Raw genomic sequence first — 25,884 nt, 5'->3', positions numbered from 1 at the left:
GATCCATCTGTTCTTGGAATTTTTTTTCCTGCATTTGCAAGGATTGGAGCAGGTGTGCATTGGTTTGTAGCTGCTGTGCATTAGCCTGTTGCTGCTGTGCATTAGCCTGAGCCAAATGCTTTAGTATGTCCTCCATGGCGTCGCCGGGTTTGGGCTGTAGTATAGCCGCTCGAATCCAGGACATGCGCAGCTGGGTCACCAGGGATGGATGCTACACCTCACCGGCTGTCATGCCCGCATTCTCCACCATATGTGAGGTAGCGTCGTCGGCTGCGCTGCAGAAGACACGGGATCCAGGCACCAAGGGTCACAGCACACGGTTTATTCCAAAGAAAAAGTTCATAATAGTACATAGGTGCCTTTCCGGCAGAGAACTCAGGGAGATGTGATCACCCTCTCACACCCGGCACACCTGCCCTTGTTCCTGAATCTATTTATCCCTCCCTTCAGCCTGTAGGGAAAACAGCATTAACCCTATAGTGGATTATCATGGAGTGAGCACAACCGGGGCGAGACATACCGGCCGTCATAGATAACCCCGGTCACAGTCTCACACCACCCAGGGACTGCTTTTGGACGTCCCAATTGTCTGGGTCTCCCAATGGAGCGACAAAGAAGAAGGGAATTTTGTTTACTTACCGTGAATTTTTTTTCTTCTAGCTCCTATTGGAAGACCCAGCACCCGCCCCTGTGCCCTTTGGGCTGATTCTTCTTTTGGGTACACATGTTGTTCATGTTGATTTGTTCTTATGGTTCATGGTCTTCAGTTCTCCGAACATCCTTCGGATTGAATTTACCCTAGACCATTTTATAAGTTTCCTCCTTCCTGCTTTTGCACCAAAACTGAGGAGCCCTTGATCCACGGGAGGGTGTATAGGCAGAGGGGAGGGGTTACACTTTTTAAAGTGTAATACTTTGTGTGGCCTCCGGAGGCAGAAGCTATACACCCCAATTGTCTGGGTCTCCCAATAGGAGCTAGAAGAAAAGGAATTTACGGTAAGTAAACAAAATTCCCTTCTTTCTTAGCCAATATTGACTTTGCAAGTAATTGCTGTTAAGCTGATCGCTCTTTATGACATTCTGGAGTGTATGCAAATTGCCATTAGAAAAACTTAAGCAATAGACTTTGTAAAAATTAATATTTGTAGCATTCTCAAAACATTTGGCCATTACTGTAGTGTGAGGGTAGGCCTAGGCTATAGGCCATTTGCCAGATGTAGTAAGATTATCTGTGTGTGTAAATAATCAAGATATAACTGTCGTTGCATAATTGTGTGTCTATATGACAATCGCATAGAAGCTTCATAATATGATTCTAAGGCTGCTTTCACACATCCGGTTTTTCCTGTGCGGCACAATCTGGCACTTTGCAGGAAAAACGGAACCGTTTTTTTTTCTGCCGGTTGCGTTTTTCCTGCATAGACTTTAATTAGTGCCGCATTGTGCCGCATGGGCTTGCGTTCCGTCCGTTTTTTGCCACACGCGGCAGACGGATGGAACGTTGCCTGGCACGTTTTTTTGTGCAACAAAAAAAAAACGCATCGCGCCGCATCCTATGGACGCCGGATGCGGCAAAAACCGCATCCGGCTGCCGCATGCGTTTTTTTGCCACTGCGCATGCTCAGTAGCATGCCGCAAGCGGCAAAAACCGGACGGGCCGCATTTAAAAAAACGTATGCAAAGGATGCGGCTTTTTCGCCACATCCATTGCATAGGTTTTAGAGCCGGACTGGCCGGCTCTGCACCTATCGGATGTGTGAAAAGCAGCCTAAGATGTGTATTCTGCAGTGTGCTAACAAAGATAATGAAGCCAAAATATACAATGAACAGAAGTCTAGTCAGTAGCTGGTTCAAACTGGTATTAGGAAGCCAGTAGCAGGCTGGTGACGTATTATATGGACTTTGCTGTTTATCTCCAACCAATCAGAGACCATGTTGAACTGAATAACTGTGTGTATTTTATAATATACGGATTAGAGGAGCATTGAGCTTCTCCCGGATAGAGACACGTCTCTGTGTGGTCATTTTTCCTCATGTATACATCTACACAGATTTGGAAATTTGGACTCCGACTCTGTGACCCTGAAGACCCCTTAGCGGTCTCCCATAACAGTAGGTGTATAATAGTAAATACCTCCAATTAGAATGTAGTATAGTTCTCCTGATTCACTCTCTCTTACCTCTTGTGCAGGGCATTGCAAGACCTTAGGTATCCATGATTACGACCATGAGAAACTGTCACTATATGTGTGGTCATAACCGTGGATACCTAAGGTCTTGCAATGCCCTGAGCATGAGGTAAGCAACATAGTGAATCAGGAGAACTGTACCACATTTCTAACTGGAGGTATTTGCAAATATTATTATCACTACACATATTGGGATATGATCTTGGAGATGGGAATATCTCTTTAAGTATTGGTACTTGTTTGTGTATAAATATAGAGTACAGACCAAAAGTTTGGACACCCCTCCTCATTCATAGAGTTTTCTTTATTTTCATGACTCTAAAAATTGTAGATTCACATTGAAGGCATCAAAACTATGAATTAAAACGTGGAATTAAATACTTAAAGTGTGAAACAACTGAAAATGTCTTATATTCTAGGTTCTTCAAAGTAGCCACCTTTTTGCTTTCATTACTACTTTGCACACTCTTGGCATTCTCTTGATGAGCTTCAACAGGTAGTCAACGGAAATGGTTTTCCAACAGTCTTGAAGGAGTTCCCAGAGATGCTTAGCACTTGTTGGCCCTTTTGCCGTCACTCAGCTCACCCTAAACAATCTTGTTGGGCCAGGTCATCTGGCATAGCACCCCATCACTCTCCTTCTTAGTCAAATAGCCCTTACACAGCCTGGAGGTGTGTTTGGGGTTATTGTACTGTTGAAAAATAAATGATGGTCCTACTAAACACAAACCGGATGGAATAGCATGCCGCTGCAAGATGCTGTGGTAGCCATGCTGGTTCTGTATGCCTTCAATTTTGAATAAATCCTCAACAGTGTCACCAGCAAAGCACCCCCACACCATCACACCTCCTTCTCCGTGCTTCACGGTGGGAACCAGGCATGTAGAGTCCATCCGTTCACCTTTTCTACAAAGACACGGTGGTAGGATCCAAAGATCTCAAATTTGGACAGATTTCCGCTGGTCTAATGTCCATTCCTTGTGTTCTTTAGCCCAAACAAGTCTCTTCTGCGTATTGTCTGTCCTTAGCAGTGGTTTCCTAGCAGCTATTATACCATGAAGGCCTGATGCACAAAGTCTCCTCTTAATAGTTGTTGTAGAGATGAGGTGTGTCCAAACGTTTGGTCTGTACTGTATGTAGGTATGTATATATGTGTACACGTATAATATATTTTTAATTTTTTTTCTTAGGAGCAGCTGCTAAACTCGCAAGGTGAGGCTGGCTGGAATCGTTTGTTCGATTTAATCCAGTCTGAGCTGTTTGCGAGACCTGATGACGTGTGTGTGAATATCAGACTGGTGGAGTTATTCCGCTCCAATAAGAGACTAGATGAAGCCGTGATCCACTGTCTGAAGCCAGAGAGGCGAGCCCTGCGCAGCCATTTAGAGTGGTGCTCCTGTGTGGTGCAGGTTTTAAAGGTCAGCTGACTTTTATTTTAATCTGCTTACTAAAGGTATTATTCCATTTGTTAACAAAATGCCAAATCCATTGTGACTGCAGAGTGTAACGGCTTTAAAATGATTGTGTTTTGCAGCATTTTTTGATAATTTTTATTTTACGTTAAAATCTTCAGTCCTAGATATCACTGCTAGTTTCTGTACTCTGAACTAGTTTTGATCTATTGCTCTCACCAATATGTGCAGGATCAGTCAGTGATGTCATTGTATGGGGCTTTCCACCTCTATCCCCTTACATAAGATGTTTGGGGAGGTCAGGATCTGGCAGTTTGAATTCTCTCTCCCCAATGAAAATATAGAACTTCTTGGTGGAACCTGTGTGTGTGGGGCAGGCAGCGGACGGCCATCGAATGTATGACTACTATGAATGTGTAATTGCTCGAACAGGGAAAATATATCCTGAGGTTAAGCCTCATCTGATGATACCAGCTAATTTCGTGGCAATAGAGAAGCCAGACACAACTTCTGTGTTACAAGGGTTTTCTTAAACTGTATAATGATGTCTACTTGAAAATTGGAAGTTTTTGCTTTTATCATTTTTATTTGACTTAAGTGTAACTAATCCTTCAATAATAATAAATGCTCTTTAGTTCACTGGGCGGTTGGACCCTGAGACACCCTAGCACTAGCTCTACCAGGGAAAAGGGGCACTCTGCTTCGGGTTGAGCGCCCATAGCAGTGTATGGGCTCAGTAGGGCGTGTCCGTACACACTGCTGTGTACACTTATGCAGGATGTGATCACTTTTCTTTTGGTTTGAGCAATAGGTGGAATCTTACAACTCGGGCCCCCACTTATCTATGGGGCTCCAATATATCAAAAAATCTTTTAGGCTGTGTGCGCTCTGCACCACACAGAAAAGGTGCGCTTCAGAGCACAGCTGAACAGCTGCGTTCTGAAGCGCATGGTGCCGGGAGATTCGTGCGCTCTGCATGCTGCCTCTCCCTATAGACAGCATGCAAACCGCTTGGAAGAAGTGACATGTCACTTCTTAGAACGCAGCGATTCGGGCAGCAGCCGGTATCGCTGCGTTCTAATATGCCACGTGCGCACGGCTCCTGCATAATCTTCATAGATTGTGCTGGGGACGCAGGACGCATGCAGTTATGCTGCGGTGCAGATCGCAGCGTAACTGCATGTATTACGCACACGTGTGCACATAGCCTCAAAGGTTCATTTACATTTGGAAGTTACAGAAGGTTTTCCTGTTTAAGCCCAACTTTTTATTTATTTATTTATTTATTTATTTTAGCAGGTAACCTCATTGATCCGCTGACTATGGGCATTTCTGCTGCTTTAAAGGGAATCTGAGAGCAGCATAATGTAAGGGCAGAGATCCTGATTCCAGCAATGTGTCACTGACTGGGATTTTTAGTGTAGTTTTTATAAAATCACTGTGTTATCAGCATTAGATTATCATTAGAGGACTACTTGGCCTGCTGCCAGATAGTCCAGCATATTCATGAGCTCTGTATAACTGCTAGATATGCAGCAGATCAAACATTGATTTTATCAAAATATCAGCAAATGGCTCCGTAAGTGACATGCTGGAATCTGGGTCTCTGGCCTATGTTATGCTTCAGTCAGATGTGGGAGAAAAAACCTGGTGACAGATTCCCTTTAAGTTATTAGTAGTAGGTGAATCCGACAATCCATGTCCGCTGAAGCATTATGTGATTGGTATTATAATAAATGAGCCATCTGAAACGCATGCACATAATGCAGAAAAACCCAGTAACGTGGAATGGATGCAGAGATGCTGTCATCTCAGGGCTTCAGTAACTGCTGATTACACAGGAACACATAGAAGGGAGTGAAATGGAGATGAGCAGTTTTCTATGGTGAAAACATGATGTGGTTGTTGTCCAAATAGAAGTGAATGTATGAATACTCTGATTCGGAGACTGCTCTGAAGACCCTATTTCAGACCCCGTCTCAAGGCTCCAGCATGGTCACTGCTTCTTTTCTACATAGCAGAAATGTGGTCTCTTTTCCCTGGATGTCAGTGACCCTTATGAAGGCTGTCTGGCTTATTTCAGGAGCTCTGCCATCCTCCTTCTCCTGAGTATAGCTGTGACAGAAGGGGGCTGGCTTAGCCTCACCTCATACATGTCCCTGACTTGACTCGGAAGCCTTCTCCTGTGTGCTAAATGAGGCCAGGAGTGCAAGACGGGGTCTGTAATCTCGACGTGGGGCTATATTTAAAATGAGGGTATATTGAGTTTTATTCATTTTCATTCAGGCAACAACTTAGTTTTTTTTTTTTTTTCCCCTCCTTGAAGACTCCTTGCACTGATTGTACGATGCACCTATAGACACCTGCAGTTTTTAGAAATGTGTGTGTATATATGTTTCCCTGCAGAACCTTTTTCTTAAATGATTAATTCTTCCTTTTCCTCTACATCTCAGGAATACCTAGCCACATATCCATCCTCCGATAAAAACAACTGGAGAACATTTCACAAAGAACTGTTACTTGCACATTCAGACGTGGTCTTCCTAACACTGTCTACTAGAGATGTAGCAGAAAGCAGGCTGGCGCTGGAAAAGTAGGTGCTCTGTGGTGTAGCTAGTGCCCTCGTCTGCATTGTTCCCTTAGTTAGTGAAAGGTCCAATTCTGCTTTCATTTTTGGCATTGACTAGATGCAAATCTGTTTACCTGACTACATCTGAGCTGTAAACGCTCATGGATATGCCTCATTCCGATACTCTATATCAGACATTATCAAATCTGTGACTATCTAGAGCAAGGGTCTCAAACTCTGCTGGGTGTATGGGCCGCACAGAGAAAAGAAACAATGTGGGGGGCCGTGTTGATTGCAGGACAAAGTGACATTTTTATTGATATATATAAATTTTCTCTACACTCTCTTTTGCTCCTTTATTATAACAAGCGTACACTTAGTTGGATAGATAGATAAATAATATATTATCTAAGGAAAGTGAGGAGTGCGTCTTATAATCTGAATGTAGCTTACCGGGGTGGTGGAGAGGGGTCTGAAAGGGCCGGTGAAATGCTGCGGCGGCTGTGCAGGGTCTGCAGAGGCTGGTGCTGGCGCGGCTGTGCAGTGTTAGCAACTGCTGTGCTCTGGCTGCTGCAGCGGCTTTGCGGGGTTTGCGTGTGGTCTCCAGCGGATGGTGCTCGGCCTGAGGATCGGGCGGTGAGGACTTCAAATAATGCCGCCTGGAGTTGGCGTGTGCGCAGTTGGAGCTCTTAGCTCAAGCACTCATCTGCACATGCGCCGCCTCCGGCCCATTGATCTCCCTCCAGCGGACTTCAGGAAAACGTCGTCCGGAGGTGGCGCTTGCGCAGATGAGATCTCGGTTTCCATTGAGCCTAGAGCTCAATCTGCGTTGTCTCCGGGCACCATTTCTTTGAAGCTCTCACCGTCCGCCTCAGCCCGAGCCCCAGCACAGCTGCCCTAGGATGGCAGCACCAGCCTCCGCCGCAGCAGCCGCCGCAGGCTGAGCCCAAGCACAGCTGCCCTAGCACAGCCTCTTCCACCACCGCTACTGCCCTCTTCGGTAAAACACCACCGAATTACAAGACTGACCCTATTTATTTAATTTTTTTTTGTTTCACCTTTTTCTTGCTCTGAGTTTGGGGTGCATCTTATAATCCAGTGCGTCTTATAAAACGAAAAATACGGTATATTTTTGATGGTAAAAAAAAAGACATGTTGTATTGTTTTTGTTCACACTTTATCCCTTCTTGTAAGTAATATATTGTTTTACAATTGGCACCATATAGTCATTTTGGCCAACATTGTTTAGTAATGTTCCACTTCTTGAAGTAAAGTAGCCATCCCTGTCCCCATTGTATCCATAGTAATGTGCCCTTCCTTGTCCCCTTTTACAAATGTGCCCATGCAGGTGCCATTAAAAACACGCACACTCTCTGTTCACCTGTCCTCCATTTCCTCGGCATCCTCTTCCCTGCTTCTTGCGACCCGCAAGCACGAGCCCCCCCCTTGACGGTCACTGCCACTGTCAACGCTTCATCTAAAGTTCAGATCAACGTTTTGCCACCGCTGCGCTGAGACAGGCTCTCTGCACTATTCCAATGGCAGCCGCCGGCCATCAGAGGCAAGCAGGTGACGTCATACGCATCAGCTGCTTGCCTCTGATTGGCAAGCGGCTGCTTTTGGACAAGTGCAGAGAGAGCTTGACTGTGAGGCGCCAATAAAATGTTCATCTGAAATAAAGCAGTGACTGCTGCGGGCCCTGCACCGACCGCGATCGTCAAGGGGGGCACGTGTCTGCGGGCCGCATGAAGCAGCCTGAGGGGCTGCTTGTTGGCAGCATGTTTGAGACCTCTGATCTGTTAGGTTAGAGATGCCCAGAAATACCATCAGGTAGTCAGTTATAGAGATCTGAGTAAAGGCATTTTAAGTATTCTTAGTTACTCACTACATTGCTATAGACTAATATTTATGTGAAGTAAGATAGTATAGAAATAATCGTGCTCATCTTGGAGGTTATATAAATGGGGGCCATGATAGTCCGAAAATGAAACTAGAAACAACATATACACCACATATACCCCTGCTATTTTTCCACACTAATGCCCTTAGACCTTCAGTCAGCTTACTTTCTCTTCCACCATGCAAGTTTTATGTGACTGCTGTGGCCAATCAGTTTCAGGTAAAATACATGGGGGGATTCTTGAATTCTCTCCCAACCGGGACAGAGCGTTTCTGCTGCAGTCAATCAGTGGCTGCAGCGTTCACACTGCTCCACAGAAGAGGAGGTCAGGAGACCAGTAGGGAACATGAGCAGTGGTGTGGAGAAACATTTGGGAACGTTGGTTGAAAAGTAAAATCTTGTTATGGACAATTTCCATGTAATAAGCATCCTTATTGGTTACTGTAAGGAGCTGCTATGTTCCCCTTTTTACTGGTTTGATCATGCCCCTAGCCATAGTAATACAGACCTCCAGTAGGCCAAGCGTTGTGTTCTTGGGATGCTTTTTTCTTAGTACTAGTCTCTTTACATTTTGGCAAAACCATATACATGTATGTTTCGCAAAATCTGACAAATAGTAAACACAAATTTTCAATAGCGCCATGAATTTTATTTTTGCTGCTAAAGGAAAAAAAGCGCCTTGTGGTTTTTCAAGGGAATGTTGGTTTTAGATGTGTCGCGTACGACTACAGATGCAGCAGTGAGAACCTTTATGTGCGATATTCTTGTGTGTCATACATTACTTACAATGAAAGGAGCTGTGTATTAAAAAGAAGCCTGTAATGTTGTTTTTTTCCCTTCCAAGCTTTGATCAAGCCCTCCTTTCAATAAAGCCCTCTGCGAATGGCAATGACGATCTCTCGGTGACGTTCTCTGAAATGCGCGGCCATTACTACCTGCATGCTGGAACTCAATTACTTAAAATGGCCCAACACAGTGAAGTTCAGTGGAACGCCCTGATAGATCCCGCTGCTCTGTGCTATCTTCTTGCCTTCCAGGTATGTGCGGAAATGCTACACTAATATTAACAAGCTCTCATTTTTGTTTTTGTTTTTTTTTTGTTTTTTTCCCCCCCCTAACTAAACATTTCTGATTTTTTTCCTGTATTTAGGTACCGTGGAATAAGCAGATCAAGGGAGATGAAAGCTCATATATTCTTGAAAGTTTAGCCTGTGACCGCCAGAGTCAATCAGGTATTTGAGGAGTATTTTGTTCTTCACAGTAACTCTATAGAAGCCATTACTTTGCGTATTGTGCTTCATCAGCCAGAGTTTTGAGTTTGAAGTTATCTGGAAGTGCATTGTGGTGTCATGATACACTTCTAGCTCCTCTGCCTTACACTGTATGTCCTACCTAGCAGCAACCTCCTCTGGCTGATTAACAGGTAGTTTGCTGTGGTACATGGCCACTGACCCGTCAGTCAAGCAGGGGAGAGTGGGGATTTGTAGAACATACATAATGAGGACCTAGAAGTGCATACTCATGCCCCGATACACTTCCAGACCTGAAATCTCACTGAGCAGGGCATTAGGGTCATCTACACAATTATAATCATGGTTTTGGGGCGGGGGGGGGGGGGGGGTTGCAATATATACAAATGAAGAAACAGAGCATTTGCTCATAGCAGCTAATCCGATGCCACCTTTCATATTTAAGCTTTAATTGTAACCTGATTGGCCTCCTATAAGCAATGGCTCCGCATTTCTTGTGCATCAGTTTTGCTAAATCTCCCCTACTGCTTTGCACCACGTATGTCATTGCTACACCAATAATCCTTGAAAACAAAAAAAAGATTGTGTGAAGTCTCTCAGAAGTGTTCTAGCCCCTGACCATCAGTCTGAAGCTTTATGCCTTGCACGGACTATATTGGGCTGATCTACCACCTAGAAGCAGGTGACTGTGCACTACAGAGAAATCCAGTAATCCGGTATAATGCACAGTATAGATTGTCTAAAAGTCATCAATGTGACATGCCTCTTTATGCCTATGTGATAGCATCTGCCGGATGGTGCAAACCCCATTATGCTGTACACTCCCCTGAACGGCAGCCCTGGCAATGTTCATGTGTTGTTTCTTTCCCCCACTCTCTGCACAGGACACTTGCTATTGACTTTGAGCCGTGGCCAGGATGACTTCCTCAGAAATATAACCGAAACATTTGCTAATAAAAGTGGTCAAGGTATTTTGCTGAAATTTCTGTATCAAGACCATTTGTCAATGGAGAGCTCATTTCTTGGCACTGATGATATTGGAAACGTCTACTGTCGGTCACCAGACCTAAATGACCTGCAACGATATGACAATGGTAAGGTTTACTCCTCCTTATGTACAATAGGAAGCGTCCCTGGCTTGGTGGGATTAATTCATACTGCTTCACATGTGCCAAGCGTCACCATTAGGATTTGTTACGTGTAATTTCAGTTGTGGTACTGTATCATAGCCGCTTGTGTCTGTCCACTTTGTTTTAGGTGCGGTTCGAGTGCACAATGGCAGTTTACAGCACTTGACCTGGCTTGGGCTTCAGTGGCACTATATGTCCTCTTTACCTGCCTTTCAGAAGTGGCTTAAACAACTTTTTCCTCGGTTGCCTCAAGAAACGTCAAGGCTTGAATCGAATAACCCAGAATCTATTTCCATTCTAGATCTTGAGGTATTTTGAAGAATTTGGATGTATTTCTTATTTAGTTTTAACACGTGGTAACTTGGTTTAATAACAAATATCATTTCCCAGAAGAAGCATCAAAGAGACATATCTGATTGGATCTATACTATTTCCAGGCCTTGATTTTCTGCTTTTCTCACCTTCTGGTTCTCTAGCATGGGCTCCTTATGATTGAGTGTTTCCTTTTGGCTTGCAGGTATTTTTGTTGGCAGTTGTGTACACTAGTCACCTTCAACTACAAGGTAATTGTAATACTTTAAACGACCGTCACCGACCTCGTTGTCTACCATTGCCAATCTGCAAGCAGCTGTTTACAGACAAGCAGCGATCTTGGTGGGACGCAGTCTACGGCCTCACTCATAAGATAGCTCAGTAAGTTGTAGCAGTAGGTTTTATTGGAAACAGTTATGGCTCTTGTATTTGAAAGAATTGTGTAACGATGCTTTTACTTCCACTTAGGCCTGGTACAGCAGCAAAAATGCGTCTTGTGATACAGCATGAACTTAACACTCTGCGAGCTCTGGAGAAACATGGTCTACAACCTGCCCTTCTCATACATTGGGCAAGGAGTCTTAGCACTACAGTAAGTGTGCTTATGTTTGTATGGTTAACCTTTATACCTACTTTATCTGTCTCATTGGACTGTCCTTTAGCGTAGTTGACACCACCCACTATTGTTAGGCAGGTCCTGGCTGTAATACACAGCTATTACCTGTCAAGTATGGGGTGGGGTCGCCCCATGAACCTGCTCCATACACCCGCTTCCCACTTGTCGTTTCTGTGTACATGCTTGATATTCTCTCCATTCACTCAGGGCTCTTCGTAGCCCTATTCTTGTTTTTCGTGAGGAACCTAGCAGTTGTACCCACAGAGATTGTGTAGTTATTCCCTGTACTACAGATAGAAAATAACTTCCAAAATTTTGGCAGAATCCCTTTCAGTCATACAAGTTTGACATTCTCTCCATTCACTCAGGGCTGTGGCTGTTCATAGCTCTGTTCTTGGTTTTCCAGCAGTCAGACCCACAGAGATTGGAAAGTTATTCCCTGTACTCCGGATAGCAGCAGTGGATGGACCAGGCAGTGGATGCATATTTATCCATTCCACTTGACCCCTCCATGATGTACTTTTGGGTTGCAGATGAGTTGATAGAGCAGATCAGTGTCTGCTAAAGACTTCCATACCTGCCATTAGGTACTCCTGGGCTTGCATTCATCGAGGACCGTGGTACTGCAATTATGTACTATGATAATTATGTAGTATAAGCGAACGGATATCTAAAAATAAAATGTAGAAAATAAGTATAAATATCCAAATCATTCAATTCTGTAAAAAGAAAAACCTACAAACAGTTGCAGAATTGCATCTTTTGGTAGAGGAGAAAGGTAGAGTTAAAAGCTAAAATCTGAAAATTGTACAACGAAGAAAGATGTTAATGAAGCCCTCGTCAGTTAGGTTTTTTTTTGGGAATATTGAAGCACTTACAGTGCCTTGCAAAAGTATTCAGCCCCCTTGAATTTTTCAACTTTTTCCCACATTTCAGGCTTCAAACATAAAGATAAAAATTTTAAATTTTATGGTGAAGAATCAACAACAAGTGGGACACAATTGTGAAGGTGAACAAAATATATTGCTTATTTTAAACTTTTGTAAAGAAACTGAAAATTAGGGCGTGCAATATTATTCGGCCCCTTTAACTTAAATACTTTGTAGCGCCACCTTTGCTGTGATTACAGCTGCAAGTCACTTGGGGTATGTATCAGTTTTGCACATCGAGAGAATGAAATTCTTGTCCATTCTTCCTTTGCAAACAGCTGGAGCTGAGTGAGGTGGATGGAGAGCGTTTGTAAACAGCAGTTTTCAGCTCTTTCCAAAGATTCTCGATTTGGATTCAGGTCTAGACTTTGACTTGGCCATTCTAACACCTGGATACGTTTATTTGTGAACCATTCCATTGTAGATCTTGCTTTATGTTTTGGATCATTGTCTTGTTCAAAGACAAATTTCCATCCAAGTCTCAGGTCTTTTGCAGACTCCAACAGGTTTTCTTCAAGAATGGTCCTGTATTTGACTCCATCCATCTTCCCATCAATTTTAACCATCTTCCCTGTCCCTGCTGAAGCAATGCAGACCCAAACCATGATTCTGCCCCCACCATGTTTGACAGTGGGGATGGTGTGTTCAGGGTGATGAGCTGTGTTGCTTTTATGCCAAACATATCATTTGGCATTGTGCCTAAAAAGTTCGATTTTGGTTTCATTTGATCAGAGCACCTTCTTCCACATGTTTGGTGTGTCTCCCAGGTGGCTTGTGGCAAACTTTAAACAACACTTTTTATGGATATGTTTGAGAAATGGCTTTCTTTTTGCCACTCTTCCATAAAGGCCAGATTTGTGCAGTGTACGACTGATTGTTGTCCTATAGACAGCCTCTCCCACCTCAGCTGTAGATCTCTGCAGTTAATCTAGAGTGATCAGTCTTCTCGTTGTTTGACTTGAAATTTTTGAGGGAAGGCTGGGTCTTGGTAGATTTGCAGTGGTATGATACTCCTTCCATTTCAATATGATCACTTGCACAGTGCTCCTTGGGATGTTTAAAGTTGTGGAAATCTTTTTGTAACCAAATCCGGCTTTAATCTTCTCCACAACAGTATCACAGACCTGCCTGTTGTGTTCCTTGGTCTTCATGATGCTCTTTATGCTTTAAACAGAACACTGAGACTATCACAGAGCAGGTGCATTCATACAAGACTTGATTACACACAGGTGGCTTATATTTATCATCATCAGTCATTTAGGACAACAACATTGGATGATTCAGGGATCCTCAATGAACTTCTGGAGTGAGTTTGCTGCACTGAAAGTAAAAGACTAATTGCACGCCCCGATTGTTTTTTTTTTTTTTATTTTTTACAAAAATTTAAAATAAGCAATAAATATTGTTCACCTTCATAATTGTGTCCCACTTGTTGATTCTTCACCATAACATTAAATTTTTTATCTTTGTTTGAAGCTGAAATGTGGTAAAAGGTTGAAAAATTCAAAGGGGCCGAATACTTTCGCAAGGCACTGTATATTTTAGCAGCTCGCATTAAGCACGTAATCTTTTATCTAAAATACAAATATAAGAGGTGAGCACTCATTTGTCATGTAGAAGAAAGTAGGTCTGAGAGATTTTATTAGAATTGATCTGATTAATTTGCCAAGTGTGTTTCCATGTTTCTGATTTTTGTCAGAATAAAAGAATCGTATTTGGCTTTACCCTCCGAGCAGCATGCTCTTACCATTGGTGGGAGTGGACAGGAAAAAGTGAGAAGAGCAGGCGTCAGATGTGTACCCAGCTGGTGCACCTAAGCAGGAGGCATTTGGCTGGCACACTGGGTCCCATAAACAAGTCTGTTTATGGCCAGAAATGAGGTGTTACACCAGCCACTCTCCTGGGACGCTGCCAGTCCACTTACTGCTGGAGCAGCTCCATTACCTATTTCTTTTTTTAAACAGCTGATAAGTTTTAGCATCCGTGTCAGATCAGATTGGTGGGAGATACAATTAGTACTCTGTGCCACATCTTCTCTGGTGTGTCATCAAGCCCCAGGTAATGGCCTCATCCTTGCCTTTTGTATGTCAGGATCAACTTTTACCTCCCCTTCTGCCTCCGCCTTGTGTTCATTCCGGTATAGTTTCTCCTGTGCAGAGGAGATGGTGAAGGTTAACCACTTACTCTCACTCCCTCGTGTGCTTGAGACTCTGTGCCCTCTCAATACCCTCCATAAACTATGCATATTATTCCTCACTCCTTTTCTGACGCCATGACCAGTCTGGCAAGTCTATAAGTTAAGAAATGTGTGGTGGAGTCATTTTTAGGGAAGATGGAAGGAAAGCTGCAAGAAAATCCACACCAAGTCTTGCAAATTTTGGTATGCATTTTTGGGCGTATTTTCCTGTAGAAATAAGCCAAGCGGTCAAAATGAACTGACAATTTATTTTTCTTTGTCGCTCTATTGGGAGACCCAGACAATTGGGTGTATAGCTACTGCCTCCGGAGGCCACACAAAGTATTACACTTAAAAGTGTAAGGCCCCTCCCCTACTGCCTATACACCCCCCGTGGGATCACGGGCTCCTCAGTTTTCATGCTTTGTGCGAAGGAGGCTAACATCCACGCATAGCTCCACTGTTTAGTCAGCAGCAGCTGCTGACTATGTCGGATGGAAGAAAAGAGGGCCCATACTAGGGCCCCCAGCATGCTCCCTTCTCACCCCACTTTTGTCGGCGGTGTTTGTTAAGGTTGAGGTACCCATTGCGGGTACGGAGGCTGGAGCCGACATGCTGCTTTCCTTCCCCATCCCCTTAGGGCTCTGGGTGAAGTGGGATCCTATCGGTCTCCAAGCACAGGAGACCGTGCTCCGTCCACAGCCCCTGGGAATCTGCTGGACGTGGAGATGAGTATCGTCAGGGACAGGCCCTGCTACATTAAGGTACTCTGGGTCCCCGTACAGATCGCGCACACACACCAGCATTGCTGGGTGTGTTAGTGCGCCGGGGACAGCAGCGCGGCGCGCTGGTGCTTTACTCACTGCAGCTTTGCTGAGTGAGTTTCTGTATTAGGAACTGCCGCGCCGGCCGCTGCTGGCGGTTTTTTACACTGCGGTGCGGCTGGGACTTGTGGTGCGCCGGGGACTTCCGCGCTGGCCGTGCTTATACGACGGCCGCGCTTATAAATCGAGTCCCCGGCTTTTGCGGCCTAGTTCCGTTTCGTTCCCGCCCCCAGGCCTGCCAGTCAGGGGAAGGGCGGGACGCTGGTCAGAACATCAGCGCCGAGGGCTGGAGTCTGCTTAGCATACTCCAACCCCCCTCACTAGGCACAGTGGGACGCTAGTTTCCCGCACTTTGCCTGGGGCACGCCCACGGCCCGCCCCTCTTCACAGGACGCCGGCAGCCATTCCTGTTTGCAGTCTGAGTGGAGAAGGGACACGAGCTCTGGGAGACCCAGGCACGGGATTCTGGCGGTCACACACCCGCTTTTCAGCGGGCGGTAAGCAGCCCTCGAGGGCTCACCCCACTAGTGCCGCAGTGTTCATTTGTACTTTATGCTTGTATGCTATACATTGCATTGTACGGTCGCTATTCTTGGCTATATACCCTCCTAGATTGCTAGACAACAGCATGTCGTCCGCAAAAAGCAAAGGGGCCAAGACACAGGCTTTCTATGCTACTTGTACCGCATGTAAGGCTGTTCTACCGGCAGGTGCCACTGACCCCCATTGTGTGCAATGTTCGGCCCCTGTAGCACTTGCTCAGCCGGGGCCTCTGCTAGGGGTGGCCCAAGGAGAACCACCTGTGAACACTGTCCAGGTGGCAGGGACGGAGTTTGCAGTTTTTGCTGATAAACTGTCGGTGACTATGTCTAAAATCCTTGAGACTTTGCAGTCCAGACCGGTAACTCAGACCATGGGCACTGTTGATTCAATGCTCCCTGGTTCCCCTCTTTTGGAACACATCCGTGCTCCGGGGGGTCCCATGCATCTCGGGGTGATGGCTCTGACACGGACGACAGTCCCAGACAGCCTAAGCGAGCTCGCTATGAGCGACCCTCGACTTCATCACACTGGTCAGGGTCCCAGCAGGAAGGCTCTCTGTTTGATGAGACAGAGGTTGCTGATCAGGATTCTGATCCTGAGACCGCTCTCAATCTGGATACACCTGATGGGGACGCAATGGTGAATGATCTCATAGCGTCCATCAATAAAATGTTGGATATTTCTCCCACAGCTCCTCCAGTGGAGGAGTCAGCTTCACAGCAGGAGAAATTCCATTTCAGGTATCCTAAGCGTAAATTGAGTACTTTTCTGGACCACTCTGACTTTAGAGAGTCAGTCCAGAAACACCACGCTTATCCAGATAAGCGTTTCTCCAAACGTCTTAAGGATACACGTTATCCCTTTCCCCCTGACGTGGTCAAAGGCTGGACCCAGTGTCCAAAGGTGGATCCCCCAATCTCCAGACTGGCGGCTAGACTGGCGGCTAGATCCATAGTTGCAGTGGAAGATGGGGCTTCACTTAAAGATGCCACTGACAGACAGATGGAGCTCTGGTTGAAATCCATCTATGAAGCTATCGGCGCGTCGTTTGCTCCAGCATTCGCAGCCGTATGGGCACTCCAAGCTATTTCAGCTGGTTTGGCGCAGATTGACACTGTCACACGTACATCTGTTCCGCAAGTAGCGTCCTTAACCTCTCAAATGTCTGCATTTGCGTCTTACGCTATTAATGCTGTCCTGGACTCTACAAGCCGTACGGCAGTGGCGTCCGCCAACTCCGTGGTTTTACGCAGAGCATTGTGGTTAAGGGAATGGAAGGCAGATTCTGCTTCCAAGAAGTGCTTAACCAGTTTGCCATTTTCTGGTGACAGACTGTTTGGTGAGAGATTGGATGAAATCATTAAACAGTCCAAGGGTAAGGATTCATCCTTACCTCAGCCCAGACCAAATAAACCCCAACAGAGGAAGGGACAGTCGAGGTTTCGGTCCTTTCGCGGCTCGGGCAGGTCCCAATTCTCCTCGTCCAAAAGGACTCAAAAGGATCAGAGGAGCTCAGATTCTTGGCGGGCCCAGTCACGCCCAAAGAAAGCAGCCGGAGGAACCGCTACCAAAGCGGCTTCCTCATGACTTTCGGCCTCCTCTCTCCGCATCCTCGGTCGGTGGCAGGCTCTCCCGCTTTGGCGACATTTGGCTGCCACATGTCAAGGACCGTTGGGTGAGAGACATTCTGTCTCACGGGTACAGGATAGAGTTCAGTTCTCGTCCTCCAACTCGATTCTTCAGAACTTCTCCGCCTCCCGGCCGAGCCAATGCTCTTCTGCAGGCGGTGTGCTCTTTAAAGTCAGAAGGAGTGGTGATCCCTGTTCCTCTTCAGGAGCAAGGTCACGGTTTTTACTCCAATTTGTTTGTGGTGCCAAAAAAGGACGGGTCTTTCCGTCCTGTTCTGGACCTAAAACTGCTCAACAAGCATGTGAAAACCAGGCGGTTCCGGATGGAATCCCTCCGCTCCGTCATCGCCTCAATGTCTCAAGGAGATTTCCTAGCATCAATAGACATCAAAGATGCTTATCTCCACGTGCCGATTGCTCCAGAACACCAGCGTTTTCTACGCTTCGTTTTAGGAGACTAACACCTTCAGTTCGTAGCCCTGCCTTTCGGTCTGGCGACAGCCCCAAGGGTATTCACCAAGGTCATGGCAGCAGTAGTAGCAGTCCTGCACTCTCAGGGTCACTCTGTGATCCCTTACTTGGACGATCTACTTGTCAAGGCACCCTCTCAAGAGGCATGCCAACACAGCCTGAACGTTGCGCTGGAGACTCTCCAGAGTTTCGGGTGGATCATCAACTTTTCAAAGTCAAATCTGACCCCAACCCAATCGATAACATACCTTGGCATGGAGTTTCATACTCTCTCAGCGATAGTGATGCTTCCGCTGGACAAACAGCGTTCACTACAGACAGGGGTGCAATCTCTCCTTCAGGGCCAGTCGCATCCCTTGAGACGCCTCATGCACTTCCTGGGGAAGATGGTAGCAGCAATGGAGGCAGTCCCTTTCGCGCAGTTTCATCTGCGTCCATTACAGTGGGACATTCTCCGCCAATGGGACGGGAAGTCGAAGTCCCTGGACAGGAACGTCTCCCTTTCTCAGGCGGCCAAGGATTCTCTTCAGTGGTGGCTTCTTCCCACCTCATTGTCAATAGGAAAGTCTTTCCTACCCCCATCCTGGGAGGTGGTCACAACGGACGCGAGTCTATCAGGGTGGGGAGCAGTTTTTCTCCACCACAGGGCTCAAGGTACGTGGACTCAACAAGAGTCCACACTTCAGATCAATGTTCTGGAAATCAGAGCAGTGTATCTTGCCCTACAAGCCTTCCAGCAGTGGCTAGAAGGCAAGCAGATCCGAATTCAGTCGGACAACTCCACAGCGGTGGCATACATCAACCACCAAGGAGGGACACGCAGTCGGCAAGCCTTCCAGGAAGTCCGGCGGATTCTGACGTGGGTGGCAGACACGGCATCCACCATATCCGCAGTTCACATCCCGGGCGTAGAAAACTGGGAAGCAGACTTCCTCAGTCGCCAGGGTATGGACGCAGGGGAATGGTCTCTTCACCCGGACGTGTTTCAGGAGATCTGTCGCCGCTGGGGGAGGCCGGACGTCGACCTAATGGCGTCTCGGCACAACAACAAGGTCCCAGCTTTTATGGCACGGTCTCACGATCACCGAGCTCTGGCGGCGGACGCCTTAGTTCAAGATTGGTCGCAGTTCCGGCTGCCTTATGTGTTCCCACCTCTGGCGCTGTTACCCAGAGTGCTACGCAAGATCAGGTCCGACTGCCGCCGCGCCCTCCTCGTCGCTCCAGACTGGCCAAGGAGGTCGTGGTACCCGGATCTGTGGCATCTCACGGTAGGACAACCGTGGGCAATACCAGACCGGCCAGACTTGCTGTCTCAAGGGCCGTTTTTCCATCAGAATTCTGCGGCCCTGAGCCTGACTGTGTGGCCATTGAGTCCTGGATCCTAGCGTCTTCAGGACTATCTCAAGAGGTCATTGCCACCATGAGACAGGCTAGGAAGCTATCCTCTGCCAAGATCTACCACAGGACGTGGAAGATATTCTTAACTTGGTGCTCTGCTCAGGAAGTTTCTCCCTGGCCATTTGCTTTGCCTACCTTTCTTTCCTTCCTGCAATCCGGGTTGGAAAAAGGTCTGTCGCTCGGCTCCCGTAAGGGACAAGTCTCTGCGCTATCTGTATTTTCTTTTTCGCTCCTAATTGGGAGACCCAGACAATTGGGTGTATAGCTATTGCCTCCGGAGGCCACACAAAGTATTACACTTAAAAGTGTAAGGCCCCTCCCCTTCTGGCTATACACCCCCAGTGGGATCACTGGCTCACCAGTTTTGTGCTTTGTGCGAAGGAGGCAACACATCCACGCATAGCTCCACTGTTTAGTCAGCAGCAGCTGCTGACTATGTCGGATGGAAGAAAAGAGGGCCCATACAGGGCTCCCAGCATGCTCCCTTCTCACCCCACTTCATGTCGGAGGTGTTTGTTAAGGTTGAGGTACCCATTGCGGGTACAGAGGCTGGAGCCCACATGCTGCTTCCTTCCCCATCCCTTTTTACAGGGCTCTGGGTGAAGTGGGATTCTATCGGTCTCCAGGCACTGAGACCGTGCTCCATCCACAGCCCCTGGTATCTGCTGGACATGGAGCGGAGTATCTTCAGGGACATGGCCCTGCTACATGGAGGTACTCTGTGTCCCTGTGGGGACCGCGCAGACACACGGCAGCACTGCTGGGTGTGTTAGTGCGCCAGGGACAGCGGCGCTGTCCGCACTAGTGCCATCGCACACCACAGCGTTGCTGGGTGTGTTAGTGTATTGGGTGACTACTGCGCTAACCGCCGCTGCCACTTTTATTTAAGGCGCCGCTGGGATTTGTGGTGCGCCGGGGACTTCCGCGCCGGCCAGCACTGATATGCCGGCCGCGCTTATTAACTCGAGTCCCCGGCTTCTGGGCCTAGTCTCCCTTCGTTACCGCCCACAGGCCTGACAGTCAGGGTAGGGGCGTGACGCTGCATAGCACAGCAGCGCTGAGAGCTGGAGTATGTTTTGCATACTCCACCCCTCTCACTGTGTGCACTGTGAAACCGGATTCCCGCACTTTCTCAGGCACGCCCACGGCTTCCTTCTCTACAAGGACGCCGGCAGCCATTAGTGTCAGTTTCTGTACGATACAGAGACAAGTGTGGAAGACCCTGGCATTCTGATAGTCACACAATCGCTGCAACAGGCGTTAAGCAGCACCTGTGGTGCTAACCCCACTAGTGCAGAAGTGCACTTATAGATATGCTTGTACTATATACATTGCACTGTTTGGTCGCACGTTGTATATACCCTCCTGGATTGTGCGGAGGAGTTATCAGCATATTCTCTGTGTAAAACAAAGGTGCAGAACCACATGTTTTTCTATGCAGCCGGTACAGCATGTACGGCTATACGGCCGGCAGGTTACATAGACCCCCATTATGTCTAACTCAGCCGGAGTCTCTGCTAATGGCCAGAGGATGAGGACGGTGTCTGCAGTATTTACTGACAGATTTTCTGAGACTATGGCTATGATACTAGAAGCCTAGCAGTCCGGACATGTCTCTCACAACATGGGCACTGTTGAATCATTGATCCATGGCCCCCCTCCGTGTGAACAACTAACAGCTCCGGGAATGTCACACGCATCCCAGAGTCACAGCTCTGCACAGACGTCAGTCCCAGACAGCCTAAGCGGGCTCACTATGAGCGGCCCTCGGTTTCATCAGGGTCCTAGCAGAAGGACTCTGTGTAATGAGGCGGAAGTAGCGGCTCAGGATTCTGATCCTGAGACCGCTCTCAATCTGGATACACCTAATGGTGACGCCATAGTGAATAATCTTATAGCGTCAATCAATAGAATGTTGGTTATTTCTCACCCAGCTCCTCCAGTGGAGGAGTCAGCTTCACGTATTTTTCTGGACCACTCTGCCTTCAGAGAGGCAGTCCAGGAACACCACACTTATCCAGATATGCGCTTCTCCAAACGGCTTAGGATACACGTTATCCCTGCCCCCTGACGTGGTCAAGGACTGGACCCAGTGTCCCAAGCGGCATCCTCCAATCTCCAGGCTTGTAGCTAGATCCATAGTTGCAGTGGGAGATGGAGCTGCACTTAAAGATGCCACTGACAGACAGATGGATCTCTGGTCTAAATCCATCTATGAGACTGTCGGCGCACCGTTGGCCCCAGCATTCTCACCCTTGGGGCACTCCAAGCTATTTCAGCTTGTCTTACACAGATTGACACGGTTACACGTACATCTGTGCCGCAGGTGGCATCCTTAACCTCTCAAATGTCTGCATTTGTTTCTTACGCGATTCAGGTTGCCCTAGACTCTGCGAACCGTACGGCAGTAGCCTACGCTGCTCCGTGTTTTTAAGCAGAGCCTGGTCTGCTCGTTAAGTGAATGGAAGGCAGATTCTGCTTCCAAAAAAGGTTGCTTAACCAGTTGCCTTTTTCTGCTGACCGACTGTTTGGTGAGCGTTTGGATGTAACCATTAAACAGTCCAGGGGTAAGGATTCATCCTTTCCTCAGCCCGGACACAATAAACCCCAACAGAGCAGGAGGCAGTCGTGGTTTCGGTCTTTTCGAGGCTCGGGCAGGTCCCATTTTTCCTCGTCCAATGTGGACTCAAAAGGATCAGAGGAGCTCAGATTCTTGGCGGGCTCAGTCACGCCCAAAAAAGAGACAGTCTGAAAACCCGCTTCCAAGGCGGCTTCCTCATGACTTGCGGCCTCCTCTCTCCGCATCCTCGGTCGGTAGCAGGCTCACCCGCCTTGGCGATATTTAGCTGCCATAGGTCAATGACCGTTGGGTGTGAGACATTCTGTCTCACGGGTACAGGATAGAGCTCACTTCTCGTCCTCCAACTCGATTCTTCAGAACTTCTCCACCTCCCGGCCGAGCCGCTGCTCTTCTGCAAACAGGGTGCACTCTATAGGCAGAAAGAGTGATGACCCCCGTTCCTCTTCAGGAACAAGGTCACGGTTTTTACCCCAAATTATTTGCGGTGCCTATAAGAACGGGCCGTTCCGTCCCGTTCTGGATCTAAAACTGCTCAGCAAGCTCGTGGACACCAGGCGGTTCCGGATGGAATCCCTCCGCCATGTCATCGCCTCAATGTCCCAAGGAGATTTCCTAGCATCATTAGGCATCAAGGATGCTTATCCACACGTGCCGATTGATCCAGAGCACTAGCGTTTCTACGCTTCGTTATAGCAGACGAACACCTTCTGTTCGTAGCTCTACCTTCCGGCTAGCGACAGTCCCACTGGTCTTCGCCAAGGTCAGGGCAGCAGTAGTCACAGTCCTGCACTCTCAGGGTCACTCTGTGATCCCATATTTAGACGATCTACTTGTCAAGGCACTCTCTTAGGAAACATGCCGACACTGCCCGAACGTTGCGCTGGAGACTCTCTAGAGTTTTGGGTGGATCATCAACTTTTTGAAGTCAGATCCGACCCCGACCCTATCGCTAACATATCTAGGCATGGAGTTTCATACTCTCTCAGCGATAGTGAAGCTTCCGCTAGACAAACAGCATTCACTACGGGCTGCAATCTCTTCTTTAAGAACCAGTCGCACACATTGAGACGCCTCATGCACTTCCTACGTAAGATGGTAGCAATGGAGGCAGTTCCTTTCGCGCAGTTTCATCTGCGTCCACTACAATGTGACATTCTCCGCCAATGGGACGGGGAGTCGACCTCCCTCAACAGAGTCGTCTTTCTTTCTCAGGCGGCCAAGGAATCTCTACGGTGGTGGCTTCTTCCCACCTCATGGTCAAAAAGAAGGTCCTTCCTATCCCCATCCTGGGCGATAGTTACGACAGACGCGAGTCTATCAGGGTGGGGAGCAGTTTTTCTCCACCACAGCGCTCAGGGTACGTGGACTCAGCAAGAGTCCACCCTTCAGATCAATGTTCTTGAACACAGAGCAGTGTATCTTGCCCTACAAACCTTCCAACAGCAGCTGGACAGCAAGCAAATCCGACTTCAGTCGGACAACTCCACAGCGGTGGCATACATCAACCACCAAGGAAGAACGCGCAACCGGCAAGCCTTCCAGGAAGTCCGGCAGGTTCTGATGTGGGTGGAAGACACGGCATCCACCATATCCACAGTTCACATCCCAGGCGTGGAAAACTAGGAAGCTGACTTCCTAAGTCGCCGGGGTGTGGCCGAAAGGGTATGGTCTCTTCACCCGGACGGGTTTCAGGAGATCTGGCGCCGCTGACAGAGGCCGGACGTCGATCTAATGGCGTCACGGCACAACAACAATGTGCCAGCTTCATGGCACGGTTTCACAATCATGGAGCTCTGGCGGCAGACGCCTTAGTTCAGCATTGGTCGCAGTTCCAGCTACCTTATGTGCCACCTCTGGCATTGTTGCCCAGAGTGCTGCGCTAGATCAGGACCGACTGCGGCCGCGCCATCCTCGTCGCTACAGATTGGCCGAGGATGTTGTGGTTCCCGGTTCTGTGGTGCCTCACGGTAGGCTAACCGGGGGCACTACCAGACCAATCAGACTGGCTGTCTCAAGGGCCATTCTTCCATTTGAATTCTACGGCCCTCAACCTGATGGTGTGGCATTGAGTCCTGGAACCTAGTGTCGTCAGGATTACCTCAGGACGTGGTTGCCACCATGAGACAGGCTAGCATACCAACGTCCGCCAAGATTGACCACAGGACGTGGAAGATATTCTTATCTCGGTGCTCGGCGCAGGGTGTTTCTCCCTGGCCGGTTGCATCGTCTATGTTTCCTTCCTTCCTGCAATCTAGGTTGGAAAAAGGGTTGTCGCTCAGTTCCCTTTAGGGACAAGTCTCAGCGCTATCTGTATTTTTTCAGAAACGACTTCCTCAGGTACGCACGTTCCTACGGGGAGTTTGTCGTCTCAGCACTCCGTACAAGCGGCCGTTAGAGCCCTGGGATCTGAACAAGGTTCTAATTGCTCTCCAGATGCCGCCTTTCGAGCCTTTGAAAGATGTCTCCCTTCCCGCTTTTCACGGGAAGTGGCCTTCTAGTAACGGTCTCGTCTCTTAGGAGAGTTTCCGAGCTAGCAACGGTCTCATACAACTCTCCCTTCCTGGTCCTTCACCAGGACAGGGTAGTTCTGCGTCCGATTCCGGAATTTCTCCCTAAGGTGGTATCCCACTTTCATATCAATCAGGATATCACCTCACCTTCTTTGTGTCCTCGTCCAGTCCATCAATTTCAGAAGGATTTGCATCTGTTGGTTCTGGTGAGAGCACTCAGGTTCTACTTCCCGCATGGCGCTCCTGCGCCACCCGGATGCACTCTTTGTCCTTGTCGCTGGTCGGCGTAAACAGTCGCAAGCTTCTGAATCCACCCTGGCTCGGGGGATCGAGGAACCAATTCTTGAAACCTACAGTTCTACTGGGCTTCTGGTTCTCTCAAGGCTGAAGGCCCATTCTACCAGAGCCGTGGGTGCATCCTGGGCATTACGGCACCAGGCTACGGCTCAGCAGGTGTGTCAGGCACCTACCTGATTGAGTCTGCATACTTTTACCAAGCATTTTCAGGTGCATACCTACGCTTCGGCAGACGCCAGCCTAGGTAGATAAGTCCTTCAGGCGGCGATTGCCCACCTGTAGGAAAGGGCTGTTTGACGGCCCTATCACGAGGTATTCTTTTACCCACCCAGGGACTGCTTTTGGACGTCCCAATTGTCTGGGTCTCCCAATTAGGAGCGAAAAAGAAGAAGGGAATTTTGTTTACTTACCGTAAATTCCTTTTCTTCTAGCTCCAATTGGGAGACCCAGCACCCGCCCTGTTTTCTCGGGGTTTTTCTGTTTTTTCGGGTACACATGTTGTTCATGTGGTATAGTTCAGTTCTCCGATGTTTCCTCGGATTGAATTGGTCTTTAAACCAGTTATTGGCTTTCCTCCTTCTTGCTTTGGCACTAAAACTGGTGAGCCAGTGATCCCACTGGGGGTGTATAGCCAGAAGGGGAGGGGCCTTACACTTTTAAGTGTAATACTTTGTGTGGCCTCCGGAGGCAATAGCTATACACCCAATTGTCTGGGTCTCCCAATTGGAGCTAGAAGAAAAGGAATTTACGGTAAGTAAACAAAATTCCCTTCTTTTCAGAAGCGCCTGGCACGACTTCCTCAGGTACGCACGTTCCTGCAAGGGGTTTGTCATATCGTCCCTCCTTTCAAGCGGCCGTTAGAGCCCTGGGATCTGAACAGGGTTCTAATTGCTCTCCAGAAGCCGCCTTTCGAGCCTTTGAGGGATGTTTCCCTGTCTCGCCTTTCACAGAAAGTGGCCTTTCTAGTAGCGGTCACGTCTCTTCGGAGAGTGTCCGAGCTAGCAGCGCTGTCATGCAAATCTCCCTTCCTGGTGTTTCACCAGGACAAGGTGGTTCTGCGCCCGATTCCGGAGTTTCTCCCTAAGGTGGTATCCCCCTTTCATCTCAATCAGGATATCTCCTTACCTTCTTTGTGTCCTCGTCCAGTTC

At 47.8% G+C, this 25,884-nt stretch overlaps 1 protein-coding gene across 3 annotated transcripts in view; it reads left to right on the top strand.

The window, feature by feature from the left end:
- Positions 1-25,884, top strand: part of LOC142291709 (E3 SUMO-protein ligase RanBP2-like) — a 189,831-nt gene that overhangs the window by 32,745 nt on the left and 131,202 nt on the right. For all 3 annotated transcript variants that reach the window (XM_075336442.1, XM_075336441.1, XM_075336440.1), the window contains exons 5-12: positions 3,380-3,607; positions 6,055-6,194; positions 8,915-9,107; positions 9,221-9,302; positions 10,205-10,414; positions 10,578-10,759; positions 10,968-11,143; positions 11,231-11,354. In XM_075336442.1, the coding sequence (XP_075192557.1) occupies positions 3,380-3,607; positions 6,055-6,194; positions 8,915-9,107; positions 9,221-9,302; positions 10,205-10,414; positions 10,578-10,759; positions 10,968-11,143; positions 11,231-11,354 (1,335 nt within the window). The remainder of the gene's footprint in view (positions 1-3,379; positions 3,608-6,054; positions 6,195-8,914; positions 9,108-9,220; positions 9,303-10,204; positions 10,415-10,577; positions 10,760-10,967; positions 11,144-11,230; positions 11,355-25,884) is intronic.

The sequence above is a fragment of the Anomaloglossus baeobatrachus genome, chromosome 2 (assembly GCF_048569485.1).
Source record: "Anomaloglossus baeobatrachus isolate aAnoBae1 chromosome 2, aAnoBae1.hap1, whole genome shotgun sequence".
NCBI lineage: Eukaryota > Metazoa > Chordata > Amphibia > Anura > Aromobatidae > Anomaloglossus > Anomaloglossus baeobatrachus.
This window is presented reverse-complemented; position numbering and strand designations above follow the sequence as displayed.